General features: G+C 37.1%; 1 protein-coding gene across 2 annotated transcripts in view; it reads right to left on the reverse strand.

The window, feature by feature from the left end:
- The window catches only part of ZMAT1 (zinc finger matrin-type 1), a 69,598-nt gene that overhangs the window by 22,209 nt on the left and 31,647 nt on the right, over positions 1-15,742 (reverse strand). For both annotated transcript variants that reach the window (XM_037822515.1, XM_037822514.1), the window contains exon 3: positions 6,776-6,950. In XM_037822515.1, coding sequence (XP_037678443.1) covers positions 6,776-6,950 — 175 coding nt within the window. The remainder of the gene's footprint in view (positions 1-6,775; positions 6,951-15,742) is intronic.

Here is a 15,742-nt window from a genome sequence, read left to right on the forward strand (position 1 = left end):
GGGGATATAAAGGAGCGGTATGGGATTCTTGGCATCGGTGATTTTCTCACTTTTTTATTGTACTTTATTTTAATTTTATATTTTGTTGCTTTTTAGTTGTCATTTTTTATTTCTTTTTCTCTTTCTTTTGTCCTTCTACTTTTTTTGACTCTTCCTCCTTCTTTGTGGAAGAAATGGAAGTGTTCTTATATAGATAGTGGTGGTGGTGGTGAATGCATAACTATGTGATTATACAGGGAACAATCGATTGTTAACTTAGGATGGAATGTATGGTGCGTGAACAAAGCCATCTTAAAAAAAACGGGTTGATGGATGAACCTTGAGGACATTATGTTGAGTGAAATAAGTCAGAAACAAAAGGACAAGTATTGTCTGATCTCACTGATATGAACTAATTATAATATGTAAACTCAGAGACATAAAATATAGGTTACCAGGATACAGAATGAGGCTAAAGAATGGGGAGTGGTTGCCTAATATGTGCAGAATGTTTAACTAGGTTGAACTTGAGCGTTTGGAAATGAACAGAAGTGATGGTAGCATGTTATTGTGAGAATAACTAACAGTGCTGAACGCCATGTGAATGTGGTGGAAAGGGGAAGTTTAGAGTCATGTACATCACCAGAAGGAAAGCTGGAGGTTAAAACATGGGAATGTATAACACAGTGAATCTTGTGGTAGACAATGTCCATGATTAACTGTACAAATATTAGAAATTTCTTTCATGAAGTAGAATAAATGTATGACATTATATGTAGAAATTAATAGAGGGGTATATGGAGAAAATGTACCTATTGCAAACTATGTACTACAGTTAGTAATATTTTAATATTCTGTCATCAACAGTAACAAATGTATTATACCAATACTATGAGTCAATAATGGAGGGGGGCCAATTAGGGATATGGAGGATTTGAGTTTTCTTTTTATTTCTTTTCTGGAGTAATGAAATGTTCTAAAATTGAAAAAAAATTAATTTTGGGGGTGAATGCACAACTGTATAATGGTACCGTGAACTGATTTTACATTTTGGATGATCCTATGTTATGTGAATAATCTCAATAAAATTAAATTTTTTAAAAAAAGTGAATACAGTAACACTTGCAAAAAATTTTGGCTGAGAAGGGAATTGGAGAATGTAGTAGCTAAAGGGGAACTCAAGATTAAAGGAGGATTTGGTTAAGGCAAGTTACTTGGTAATCTACATTTGATAGCCAAATATTTCTTGATGAAATAAGAAAGAAGCTTCTCTGATGAGTGTCAGAAGGGAGAATGTAGGGCAGGGGAAGAGAGTCTTGGAGACTCTCTTGGTGTAGGTTTAAAATCATTGCTGAAGGGAAAGTGTAGGAAAGGATTAAGTAGGGCTAAAGACCCAAATGAGGCTGTATTCCAATATTCTATAGAGGTACCCAATCTCCAGCCTTACTTAATTTTCCTTAGTAGCACCCAGTAACTTGGATGTAGAAGTAGAAAAGGTAGACCGTTGGATTGACTCAGGATTAAAATCTTGCTACTAGGGAGTGAGAGAATAATAAGGTATAAATAAAGCCTTCCAGAAGGTTGTTAGAGAGTTAAGGTGTGAGTTGATGGTAGTGGAAATGGAATGGAAGGGTACAGAAAGGAGAAACATGTCTAAAAATGTCTCAAAGATTCAGATTTGGGTGACTGAATAAATAATGTTCTACTGGAAAAGACAGAAATCTTGAGAAATTCAAGTTGATTTTAAAGAACATTATTAATTCAGTTTTAGATATATTGAGTACAGGTGAAGGTGAGACATCAAAGTGCAATAATGGGGCTAGATTTTAATGAAATAAACAAAACAAATACAATAAATAAAAATACATACATACTTTAAGTCCATATCATTATGGTAGCCATTCCTGTGGTAATAAGATCTGAGGCTGGATGAAGGACATGAAGAAAACAGTGAGAATGATGAAGAGAAAGAGATGAGCTATGGGGAGAAACATATAAAACAGATGGGAAGAAAGGCAGAGACAGAAAAAAGGGAGGAAATGGGTGAACAGTGAAATAAAGGTGTTATATGTTAATTTTTTTGTCTTACTACTTGCTTACTTGTATGTAATGTGGCTTCTGATGTTACCACTCTTTTTTGAAATTATCATTAGCTAATTTACCACTATTATAAATTCTCCAAATAATCTTTTTAACTAGACTTTTTAGTTGAAGGCTAGTGTAAAATTACCCTAATGACTGGATTAAATTATGTTGATGATCAGCCTTCCCCAACCTCCCCCCACCGAGATAAGAATTTCACCAAAATCCTCCTTCCCTTATTCTAATAGCCTTGAAATTTCAGATCAAAGTGCTAAAATAACTGCTCCTTCAGAAGTGACCAGAGTGCACAAACTTCTCATAGGTAAGTTCAAATTTACCTAATGCCATTAAACTAGAAGCCACTTATTTAAGATACTCTCAGCCCAGCAATAGCAAAAATACCCTAACAAGAGGAAGTTTGTCATTTCCACAAACATCTACTCCTATATCCAGAAACTCTACCACTTCTATTTCTCCACTTGTCTAAATCAAATCCCTTAAAATCTTAGCTAAAAACATAGATTTCTATGTAACCTTTTAGAATATGCTGAAAAACACTGAATAGGAAACTGAAATAATACACTCAGAGTAAGTACTCAATAAATAAAGATTAAGTAATAGTTCACTGATCCATATATTGAATAATCTTTGGTGACGAAGACCTACTCTATGCCATGTTCTATCCTCAGCCCTGGAAATATAGGTGTGTTAGATGAAGTTCCTTTCTTCAAAGACTTTACATTCTAATGAGAGAAAAAGACACATGGAGAGATAATTAGATATTCAGGTTAAGGAAGCACAGAAGATTAGCCTTGAAGGAAGAGAAAAGGCTTCCAGGGGAGAAATATATTAAAGAATAAGTAGGGGCTAGCCAGGAGAAAATGGGTATAGGACTATTCCAGGCAAAGTGGGTGGCATGAACCAGGGCAGAGGCAAGAAACTGGGTAATGGTTTCTGAAAACCATACGTAGTATGTAGGTACTGATCCACACAGATCATCACAGGAGGTAGCAGAGGTTAAGCCTGGAGAAGGTAGGCAGGGAATAGATAGCAGAGAGCTCAGGAGCTTGGATTTTATGCATAGAAAATTGAGAAACAATGAATGATTTTAAGCCTGGGAATGACAAAGATTTGCACTTTAGGCAAAATATCCTAGTGGTTACAATTAGCATGGATTTGGGGAAACAAAACTGGAGGCAGGGTGGGTAGTTAGGAGGCTGTGGCAATATTCTAGGACAATGCTTCTCAAAATTTATGGTGAGTATAAATCACCTATAGATCTTGTTAAATGTGCATTCTGATTCAGTAGGTCTGCAGTCAGGCCTGAGATTCTTTTTTTATTTCCTAATAATGCTCCCAGGTGATGCCAATGTTGCTGGTTCACAAACCTTACACTTCGAGTAGCAAAGCTATAGGAAACATGTTGAGGGCTTGAACTAGCGTGGGAGGAACAGGGCTGGAGATAAATAAGGGGACAGTAATAGACAGGAGTTAAAACAATCATGGCTTGGTGCTTCATTAGATATAAAGAGTGAAGAAGGTGCTGGTAGAGGATTCACAGTTAACTGCACGTTTCTAACTTGAACAATGGAGTGGATATTACTGCTGTCAACTAAGTTAAAGAATACTGGAAGGTAGAGTGGATTTGGAATGAGATAAAATTTTCCATTTCAGACAAACAACATTTGAAATGGTTATGAGACATCTAGGTAAAGCAGTCTAGCTGCCAATTGCATACGTGAGACTAAAGCTTGACAGAAAGGTCTTCTACATACAGAGGATAGATTAAACTAGGGAAACAGATTAGATTATATTTGTAAAGTGAGGAGAGCAGTGGGTCAAGAATGGAACCATGGGAATATGTATAATTAGGTAACAAATTTTAAAAAAGAGCCCACAAAGAAAACAGGAAATAAATAAGAAACACAGAAGAAGAACCAGAGTATAAAAAGTCACATAAGACAAAGAATAGAGCTTCAATGAGAGAGTAATGAACACTTTTCTACGAAGCAGAGGTCTATTATGGAAAGAACTGAAAAAACCAGTGAGTGGAGGAATAAAAGTGGGTAAAAGAGTATGAAAGGGTAATAAAGTACACTAGTAGTGAGAAGGTGCCTGTAGGGGGAAAAATTAAAAAAAATGGTTAGAAGAGCAAGTGGATTCCATCAGTCAGGGTAATTCTCTTTATTGTGTCCGAATTCTTGCCACTCTTTCTTACCTCCAAGCGCTTTGTTCATCCTATCTCTCTTTACACAGAATGTCCTTTCCACTTCTATCAATCTAATTCATACACTTACCCCATGAAAAAAAAATGACCAGTTTTTTTTTTTTCACTCCTCTGTTTACCTACATTCTGAAAGCAAAAATCTCTATTGTAGCCTCTTGCAATTAAGGGTTATTAAACCAACTGGCTTATACACTTGCTATTTGGGGGCAAAGGGTATATCTTCATTTGTATTCCCAAGAATGACCAGCTTAGCAACCAAAAGACACTTAAAACCATACTTAATGACCAAATGATATAACCATAAGACACTAATTTAGAATACTTTCTTATGTACCTATGATAACATGAAACCATAGGAATGCCTGTATTTGGTTCTAAAACAGGTGTTATCTAAACCTTTCTGGGTCTCATTTTCCAGAAAGCAAACAGATATAACTAGACAGACTCTAAAGTCCTTACTTACCTAAAATTCTATGACAACTTGAACACTACCAACCTTTTACTCAATATGAGTAAAATGTTATATAAATAAGCTAGTATGTTTTTCAAATGTATAAATTTCCTGTGAAGGAATTTGGGGGATATTTTCACTGTTTACCATTTGCATTTGATTCTGCTGGAAGAGGTTACCCTCCTATTTTGTCTATAAATTTATTTCTAGCTTCATTTCTTTTGTGTTTTTTCCCAACATACTCTTGTTGGGCCATTAATGGAATATTAAAAGAAGCAGAACAAAGCTTGCAAAATTTTTTGGATTATTTAAATCCAAAGCACTACTGGAAGAGGAAGGCACAGTCTTGTCTTTAATTGCACATGGAGGAGACTTGACAGGAAGGGGATTCAGGAAGGTTGACTCTGCAAAAGTGGTAAAAGGTACATCTGCTGTAATAGTCATTATAAGTGATTAACTTTTGTTCAGGTACTAGAGTTGCGATCATAATAAAGTATTAGGGAAATTTGGAATTCTTTAAAAACCTACTATCTTTGGACTTTTTCCACAAAGTACTGCTGGATAAAGGTATTCAAATTAAAAAGAATTTCCTTTTGTGAGAATGGAAATTTGAATACAAGTTTGTCATGAAGTTTCTCCAATAGAGATATGGGAAGGAAAGAATATTCAGGATCAGGCACTGCCTAATTATATTCATTTGAAGAATCAATAAAAGCATAAGAGCTGTCAGGATGATTTTCAAAACTAGTGAGGATAAAACAGATAGTACTAACTTCTAAGTTGGTGTCTTTCTTGAGTAGCATAGTAAGTTATCTATTCAGTCTAGATTTGTGATATTAATATCAGAATAAAATTTATGCAATTGTTTAAGGATATAAAGTTATATAGGGTTCTACAATTCCAGTTATTTCATAGCTCTTTCACTCTGAGCCCATATCAATGAATTTGGGGGACTGAAGATAAGGCTTTAAAAGATGCTTTTTTCTGGTAGGGCCCACTGATTCTGTCTCTCTTCAGAGTGATGGTTAGAAAAACACACAGAAAAATAAGAGAATATAATAAAGTTAAAAATAATTATGGTTTCATTTATTAAGAAAAAAAGTTTTAATGTTTCTTGTGGCATTGTCCTTGTTGAAAGACAAATGCCTCTATGAGTTGGAAATTAATGTTGGTAAATTTTCCATGAGAGGCATTACAACATTATTCTTAAAGTGTCAAACCTAATATGAATGTGGTAAATTATTTGATTCACAGGCATAATCACCCTATTCTTTGTTCTAGCACATAAGTTTTTCAAAGTATAGGTTGGATTATTCAGGGTATACTCTTCTATTTCAGGAAACTATGGATCAGATCTCTCATATGTAATGGTGCCCACATCACTGGAAGGAGGAAATAGGCAACATTTATATTTCTCTGTATCTTTGAGATCTAGCATAAAATAAGTATTTAATAACCAATGATTGACAATGATAGTAGTACCTTATCTGTATATTTACAGGGATAAAGGAATGGACTGTCAGGCTAGAAGGAGAGCAAGTAACACGTTTTTGTTTTTGTTTGTTTGGCCTATAGTTATAGTCAGAAAATGCTGCATTCATAACCATACTATGGGGAAAACATTGGACTGGACATACATGAGATAATATTTTGGAAAATGTTAAAGCAAAAAAGGAATGAGTTAGATTCCAAGGGGAAGAAGTAAGAAGGAGCTAAGATTTCATGATTTGATTCGAAACTGGCAGAGCTCAGGTTGCTTATTGCTATTTCTTTATAGCAGTATAGCAAATTACTTGCTTTTATCCGGATTTAATAAACTTAAAGGGAGAGGTCATAACATTTCTTAAAATTCAGCTAGCAATTATAATCTCCATATTAAATGACAAGGACATGAAAAGAGATCAACTGGGCAGAAAAATAATAATGAAGTTACTGTCCCAGATTGAATCCTCCCTAATAAAAATGGATGGCAGAATTGAAAAAAAAAATGAAAAATAGTTCCTATATTGAAGATAAAGAGGTGACCAGAACCTTACACTTATCTGGCTGAAATCCTGATGGAGATATTTGATCATATTCTTCCCTTAATTCTTTCAGCTTTCTAGCATGGACTTCTCCCACGTAGTGAGACTGAGCAACAGCTGGGGAACTAAAAATCTTATTGCAGAGATCACAAAAATTGTTTCTGTTCACTACTCCACTCATATGCACCTGAAATAAGAACAATCTTGTTAGAAAGATTCAGTAACTCAAAATTTAGAATTATGACATCAACATAGACCACACGCCTGAAAAGTCATAACATGCATCTTCATTTTCTTATCACACACTTCACTTTGTTCCCAATGCATTTGAAAATAAAATCTAACATTCTGAGCATGTTTTTCACTCTGAAAAAAGATATAACATGACTTTACTCAGTAACAAGAGTCACCTCGAATTTATATCTATCTGAATTTGAAGACAGCACTCATGAGTTTTAATATATTTGGTCTGTACCAAGCTTATGAAGAATTTCATATGCTTTCAAATCTACAATTTAGAATTCAATAACTTCTAGGCTCTTGTTTGTGGCAGCGACTTCTAGTTGCTGGCAAATATCAATTTTCTTGTTTTTCCTTAGGTTACAAATCTCGGGCAATGTACCCACCTAAAAGACTACATTTTCCAGCCTCCCTTTCAGCAAGATGTAGCTATATGACTAAATTCTGGACAATAAGAAGTAACCCAAAGTGTTGGGTGGAACTTCTGGGAAGAGTCTTTAAAAGGCTGGGTGGGGAGAGTGTTGCTTTTCTTCTTTCTTCCCTCCTGCTGTTGGAAATAAGATGCAAATGTCGGAGTTCCAACAGTTATCTTGGATCATGAGGGAACCTTGAGGATGGAAGCGAGTTCATCAGAGCAGATACACAGAAAATGTCTAGGTCCATGAAGATGTCATGGAGCTGTTATATCAACCTTGCATTGTCTACATCCCCAATTTTTTTTCATGAGGAATTGAACCCTCTTGCGTTTAAACTATATTAGAAACAATTTTTGAACAAATGCATAACCAAATATATAAGAAAAACCAAAATGTTGGTGTAGGGAGAAGGGAAGCTAACATTTCCTGAGCTTATACTTTGAGGCAATCACATTCTCATCACAGAATTTTAAATTATTAAATATATCCAGTATATAGAAAAGGACAGGAACTAATGTAACAGAAACTCATACTCACCACCCAGTTTTAACAGATGTTAACATTTTCCTATATTTCCTTCATATCTCATTTTTCAAAGAGGTCTGATTTTACAGATAGAGCTAAAGTCCTATGCCCTCATTCCCCAAATTGCTTCCTCCTCTCACCTTCACCACAGTAATCAATATCTTAAAGCTAGTGTATATATTTCCTTTCATGCATGTATTCTTTTACTAAATATGTATATAATCATAATCAGAATTACATACTATTGCCTTTTTTAAAACTTTACACAAATAGATGAATTCTACACATTATCCCTTTTCAACTTGCTTTTTTCTTACTCAACATTAGAAATATAAGATTTGTCTATATTGATACATTATAGTTCACTTATGCTAAGTGCTGAATAATATGCACCTCAATATGCTACCTTTTCTGTCCTCTATTGAGGTCAGTTATGTTTCTATTTCTCTTGCTATTAAAAGTATTGCTGAGAGTAAGGAGCTAAGATGGCGGCATAGAGAGGAGTGGAAGCCAGTTACTCTCCCTGGAGCAATTCATAAAGGACAGAAAAATTAGTAAATAACCTGGAATAACTGCGTGAAGACAAACGTGACCGTCCACTCATCATACACCAACCTGAATTGGGAGGAATGCCCGAGATCACAGCATAAAATCTGTAAGTAAAAACTGTGGGCCCGTGCTGAGAACAGAGAGCCCCTCCCTCACGGAAGCTTTGCGGTGCTAGAGAGCAGCAGTTTATTCTCTGAATAAGCGAGTGTACCTCAGCCCAACTCCAACTGGGGTTTTAATGTTAACTTCCCAATACAGACAGCGAATCCCCAATAAGCAGACAGAGGCTTTTGGTGACGACTGACCTTAGGAAAGTCAGGTGACATATCTGTCCCAGGATGGGGAGCACAGAGAATCAGGTGCTATCTCCGGCCGATGGGTGAATCTGGGGGCTCTCTGGCCCCTTCTATCTCTGTCATCCTGGGTGGCTCAGTGGAGAAAGCCTAAACTGTTTTTGGCTTGCAGTGCTCTGCAGTAGAGAAAGCCTCAGCCATTTTAAACTCACGGCACTCTGACCCAGACAAGGGTGGAGATAGCAGAGTCACAGAAACAAACTATTTATATGCAAATGACCTCTCTCTAAGGGGCATAGCTTCCCAAGAGGAAAGAGGAGAGGCCCAGATCTACTACCTGCCTTCCATTCAGAACCAGACCCCAGAGCCTGGGGGAGGAGAGCCGTGGGCCACACCCCCTTACACCAGCCCGTGACAGGCTGACAGGTGCACCTGCTGGGCAGAAAAGCACAGGGTGTGTCAATCCTCTAAGACATGCTATCAGGGAAACTGGATACTGAATATTTCCTCCTTCAGTGACCTGAGCATGTTCTTGTCTGGGAAAACCTGATTGGGGTGGCCTAGGAGTTCAGATTCCTAGGCAACAGAAAACTACAACCTACACTAAGAAAAACGAAGTTATGGCCCAGTCAAAGGAACAAACTTACACTTCAACTGAGATACAAGAATTTAAACAACTAATGCTAAATCAATTCAAAAAGTTAAGAGAAGATATGGCAAAAGAGATAAAGGCTATAAAGAAAACACTGGGCGTACATAAGGCAGAAATCAAAAGTTCAAAAAAACAACTGGCAGAATCTATGGAAATTAAAGGCACAAAACAAGAGACAAAAGACACAATGGAAACATACAACAGCAGATCTCAAGAGGCAGAAGAAAACACTCAGGAACTGGAGCACGAAACACCTGGAAGCCTACATGCAAAGGAGCAGATGGAGAAAAGAACAGAGAAATATGAACAACATCTCCAGGAACTTAAGGATGAAATGAAATACAAGAATGTCCATAGCATTGGTGTCCCAGATGGAGAAGAGAAGGGAAAAGGGGCAGAAGCAATAACAGAGGAAATAATCAATGAAAATTTCCCATCTCTTATGAAAGACATAAAATTACAGATCCAAGAAGCGCAGCATACTCCAAACAGAATAGATCTGAATAGGCCTATGCCAAGACACTTAATAATCAGATTATCAAATGTCAAAGACAACGTGAGAATCCTGAAAGCAGCAAGAGAAAAGCGATCCGTCACACTCAAAGGAAGCTTAATAAGACTATGTGCGAATCTCTCAGCAGAAACCATGGAGGCAAGAAGGAAGTGGTGTGATATATTTAAGATACTGAAAGAAAAAACCACCAGCCAAGAATCCTATATCCAGCAAAACTTTCCTTCAAATATGAGGGAGAGCTCAAAATATTTTCTGACAAACAGACAATGAGAGACTTTGTGAACAAGACACCTGCCTTACAGGAAATACTAAAGGGAGCACTACAGAGTGATAGAAGACAGGAGTGAGAGGTTTGGAACACAATTTTGGGAGATGGTAGCACAGCAATGTGAGTACACTGAACAAAGATAACTATGAATATGGTTGAGAGAGGAAGGTTAGGAGCATGTGGGACACCAGAAGAAAGAAGGAAAGACAAAGACTGGGACTGTGTAACTTGGTGAAACCTAGAGTGTTCAACAATTGTGATAAAACATACAAATATGTTCTTTCAAGAGGAAGAACAAGCAACTGTCAACCTTGCAAGGTGTTAAAAATGGGGAGGCATTTGGGGAGGGAGGCAATCAACATAAACTAGAGACTATAATTAACAGAAGCATTGTATTACGCTCCCTTTAATGTAACAAGGCAATATACCAAGGTAAAGGCAGAGAAGATGCGGGGATAGGGGAGGGGTGTGAGACACTTGACATTGATGGTATTGCCTGACTCTTTATTCTACTTTGATTTAAGGTTATCTTTCCTTTTGCTGCTTCCTAGCTGTCATGTTTGTTTTTTTTTTTTTCCTCTTTCTTTTTTCTTTTTCTTTTGCCTCTCTACCTTCTTTGACTCTTCCTCCTGCTTTGTGGAAGAAATGTAGATGCCCTTATTTAGATAGTGGTGAGGGTCATGAACACAGAAATATGTGACTGTACAGGTAACCATCGATTGTTTACTTAGGATGGAATGTATGGCATGGGAACAAAACCATCTTAAAAAAAAGGGGTTGATGATGAAAACTTGAGGGCAATAGACTGAGTAAAATAAGCCAGACACATAAGGACAAATATTATAGGGTCTCACTGATAGGAACTAATTATAATATATAAACTCATAGACATGAAATATAAGTTACCAAGATATAGAACAAGGCTAAAGAATGGGGAGCAGTTGCTTAGTATGAGCAGAATGTTCAACTAGGATGAACTTAAATGTTTGGAAATGAACAGAGGTGATGGTAGCACATTGTGAGAATAACAGTACTGAATGGTGCATGTATGAGGTGGAAAGGAGGAAGCTCAGAGTCATATATGTTACCAGAAAGCAAGTTGGAGGTTAAAAGATGGGAATGTATAAAACTGAATCCTATGGCGGGCAATCTCTGTGATTAACTGTACAAATATTAGAAATCTTTTTCATGAACCAGAACAAATGTATGACAATACAACAAGAAGTTAATAATGGAGGGATATATAGGGAAAAAATATATATCTATTGCAAACTATTTACTCCAGTTAGTAGTATTTCAATGTTCTTTCATAAGCAGTAACAAATGTACTATACCAATACTACGAGTCAACAATGGAGGGGGGTGGTTAGGGATAGGGGAGGATTTAAGTTTCCTTTTCTTTTTTTTTTTTCCAGTCCTTTGTCTTTATTTCTTGTCTGGAGTAATGAAAATGTTCTAAAAATTGAACAAAAATTAATTGTGGTGATGGATGCACAGCTGTATGAGGGTATCGGGGGCAATTGATTGTACACTTTGGATCTTTGGATACTTGTATGGTATGTGAACAATCACAATAAAAATTAAAATTAAAAAAAAGTATTGCTGCAATGAATATACTTAAACATATCTCCTAATATACATGCTCAAGAGTTTCTTCAAAGTTGGTAACTAGAAGTGGGATTTTTGGCTTATAGGATGTGTGGATTTTCAGCTTTACTAGGTATTATAAAATTGCTCTCCAAAATGTTGAACCAGTTTACATCTCCAAATGCCATACACGTGTCTCTCCATATTCTCCTAAAGTGTTGTAGCTTGTCTTTTCACTTTGTTTATGATGAATTTTTTTTATTGTGATGGTTCACATACCATACAATTATCCAAAGATCCAAAGTGTACTATCAATTGCCCCCGGTACCCTCATACTGCTGTGCATCCATCACTACAATTAATTTTTGTTCAATTTTTAGAACATTTTCATTACTCCAGAAAAGAAATAAAGACAAGGAAGAAGAAAAAAAAATGAAAAGGGAATTCAAATCCTCCCATATCCCTAACCAGCCTCCCTCCAATGCTGACTTGTAGTAATGGTATAGTACATTTGTTACTGTTTATGAAAGAACGTTGAAATACTACTAACTGTAGTATATAGTTTGCAATAGGTATATATTTTTTCCCTATATGTCCCTCTATTATTAACTTCTAGTTGTATTGTCATACATTTGTTCCAGTTCATGAAAGAGATTTCTAATATTTGTACAGTTACTCTCAGACATTGCCCACCACAAGGTTTACTGTTTATACATTCCCATCTTTTAACCTCCAACTTTCCTTCTGGTGACATACATGACTCTGAGCTTCCCCGTTCCACCACATTCACACACCATTCAGCACTGTTAGTTATTCTCACAACGTGTGCTACCATCACCTCTGTTCATTTCCAAACATTTAAGTTCATCCTAGCTGAACATTCTGCTCATATTAAGTAACCATTCCCATTCTTTAGCCTCGTTCTATATCTTGGTAACTTACATTTCATGTCTATGAATTTACATATTATAATTAGTTCCTATCAGTGAGACCCTGAAATATTTGTCCTTATGTGTCTGGCTTATTTCACTCAGTCTATTGCCCTCAAGGTTTTGTCATCAACCCATTTGTTTTAAGATGGTTTTGTTCACACACCATACATTCCATCCTAAGTAAACAATAGATGGTTCCCTATATAGTCACATATTTATGTGTTCACCACCCTCACCACTATCTCAATGAGGACATCTACATTTCTTCCACAAAGCAGGAGGAAGAGTCAAAGAAGGTAGAGAGGCAAAAGAAAAAGAAAAAAGAAAGAGGGAAAAAAAACATGACAGCTAGGAAGCAGCAAAAGGAAAGATAACCTTAGATCAAAGTAGAATAAGGAGTCAGACACCACCACCGACGCCAAGAGTCTCACACCCCTCCACTACGACCCCCTCTTAACTACATTTACCTTGGTATATTGCCTTTGTTACATTAAAGGAAGCATAAAACAATGCTTCTGTTAATTATACTCTCTCGTTTACATTGATTGTATTTTTCCCCCATACCTCCCTATTTTTAACAACATGCAAGGTTGACATTTGTTTGTTCTCAGTCGTGAAAAAACATATTTGTACATTTTATCACAATTGTTGAACACTCTAGGTTTCACTGAGTTATACAGTCGCAGTCTTCGTCTTTCCTCTTTTCTTCTGGTGTCCCATATGCTCCTAACCTTCCTCTTTCAACCATATTCACAGTTATCTTTGTTCAGTGTACTTACTTTGCTGTGCTATCATCACGCAAAATTGTTTTCCAAACCTCTCACTCCTGTCTTCTCCTATCTGTCTGTAGTGCTCCCTTTAGTATTCCCTGCAGGGCAGGTATCTTGTTCACAAACTCTCTCATTGTATGTTTGTCAAAGAATATTTAGAACTCTCCCTCATATCTGAAGGACAGTTTTGCCGGATATAGGATTCTTGGTTGGCGGTTTTTCTCTTTCAGTATCTTAAGTACATCACACCACTTCCTTCTTGCCTCCGTGGTTTCTGCTGAAAAATCCGCACATAGTCTTATTAAGCTCCCTTTTTTTGTGATGGATTGCTTTTCTCTTGCTACTTTCAGGATTCTCTCTTTGTCTTTGTCATTTGATAATCTGATTATTAAGTGTCTTGGCGCAGGATTATTCAGATCTATTCTGTTTGGAGTATGCTGCGCTTCTTGGATCTGTAATTTTATGTCTTTTGTAAGAGATGGGAAATTTTCATTGATTATTCCCTCTATTATTCCTTCTGCCCCTTTTTTCTTCTCTTTTCCTTCTGAGACACCAATGATACATACATTCTTGTACTTTGTTTTGTCCCTAAGTTCCCAAAGATGTTGCTCATATTTTTTCATTCTTTTCTTCATCTGATCCTTTGAGTGTAGGCTTTCAGGTGTTTTGTTCTCCGGTTCCTGAGTGTTTTCTTCTGCCTCTTGAGATCTGCTGTTGTATGTTTCCATTGTGTCTTTTGTCTCTTGTTTTGTGCCTTTAATTTCCATAGATTCTGCCAGTTGTTTTTTTGAACTTTTGATTTCTGCCTTATGTACACCCAGTGTTTTCTTTATAGCCTTTATCTCTTTTGCCATATCTTCTCTTAACTTTTTGAATTGATTTAGCATTAGTTGTTTAAATTCTTGTATCTCAGTTGAAGTGTAAGTTTGTTCCTTTGACTGGGCCATAACTTCGTTTTTCTTAGTGTAGGTTGTAGTTTTCTGTTGCCTAGGAATCTGAACTCCTAGGCCACCCCAATCAGGTTTTCCCAGACAAGAACATGCTCAGGTCACTGAAGGAGGAAATATTCAGTATCCAGTTTCCCTGATAGCATGTCTTAGAGGATTGACACACCCTGTGCTTTTCTGCCCAGCAGGTGCACCTGTAAGCCTGTCATGGGCTGGTGTAAGGGGGTGTGGCCCATGGCTCTCCTCCCCCAGGCTTTGGGGTCTGGTTCTGAATGGAAGGCAGGTAGTAGAGCTGGGCCTCTCCTCTTTCCTCTTGGGAAGCTATGCCCCTTAGAGAGAGGTCATTTGCATATAGTTTGTTTCTGTGACTCTGCTATCTCCACCCTTGTCTGGGTCAGAGTGCCGTGAGTTTAAAATGGCTGAGGCTTTCTCTACTGCAGAGCACTGCAAGCCAAAAATGGTTGAGGCTTTCTCTACTGAGCCACCCAGGATGACAGAGATAGAAAGGGACAGAAAGCCCCCAGATTCACCTGTCAGCCAGAGGTAGCACCCAATCCTTTGGGCTCCCCGTCCCGAGACACATACTGCCCCTGACTCTCCAAGGTCAGTCGTCACCAAAAGCTTCTATCTATTTGTTGGGGATTCGCTGTCTGTATTGAGCAGTTAACATTAAAGCCCAGTTGGAGCTGGGCTGAGGTATATTCGCTTGTTCAGAGAGTGATTCTCTCTAGCACCGTGAAGCTTCCATGAGGGAGACGCTCTCAGCTCAGGTCCACAGTTTTTACTTACAGATTTTATGCTGTGATCTTGGGCATTCCTCCCAATTCAGTTTGATGTATGATGAGTGGACAGTCATGTTTGTCTCCCTGAAGTTATTCCAGGTTATTTACTAGTTGTTTCTGTTGTTTATTAGTTGTTCCAGGGGGACTAACTAGCTTCCTCTCCTTTCTATGCCACCATCTTAGCTCCTCCGTATGGTGGATTTTTTGTCACATAAATTTGCCCTCACAGATATTGACTTATTTTAAGGCTATTGTAAAGAGTTGTATTTGTTGTAGATATAGGTGAATAGACCAATATAATAAAACAGAATAACATGTATGTTAGAGGAGCCACTACAAATAGCAGGGAAAAGATGGGCTGTCCAATAAATAATACTGGCACAACTGACTATCTATGAAAAAAAATGTTGTCACCACCCCCATATACAAAAATCAGTAACAGATGGATTAAATACTTTAATGTGAGAACTAAAACTTTTAAGAGATTTAGATGAAAAGAGGGAA

This window comes from Choloepus didactylus, chromosome X (assembly GCF_015220235.1).
Source record: "Choloepus didactylus isolate mChoDid1 chromosome X, mChoDid1.pri, whole genome shotgun sequence".
In the NCBI taxonomy this organism is placed as follows: domain Eukaryota; kingdom Metazoa; phylum Chordata; class Mammalia; order Pilosa; family Megalonychidae; genus Choloepus; species Choloepus didactylus.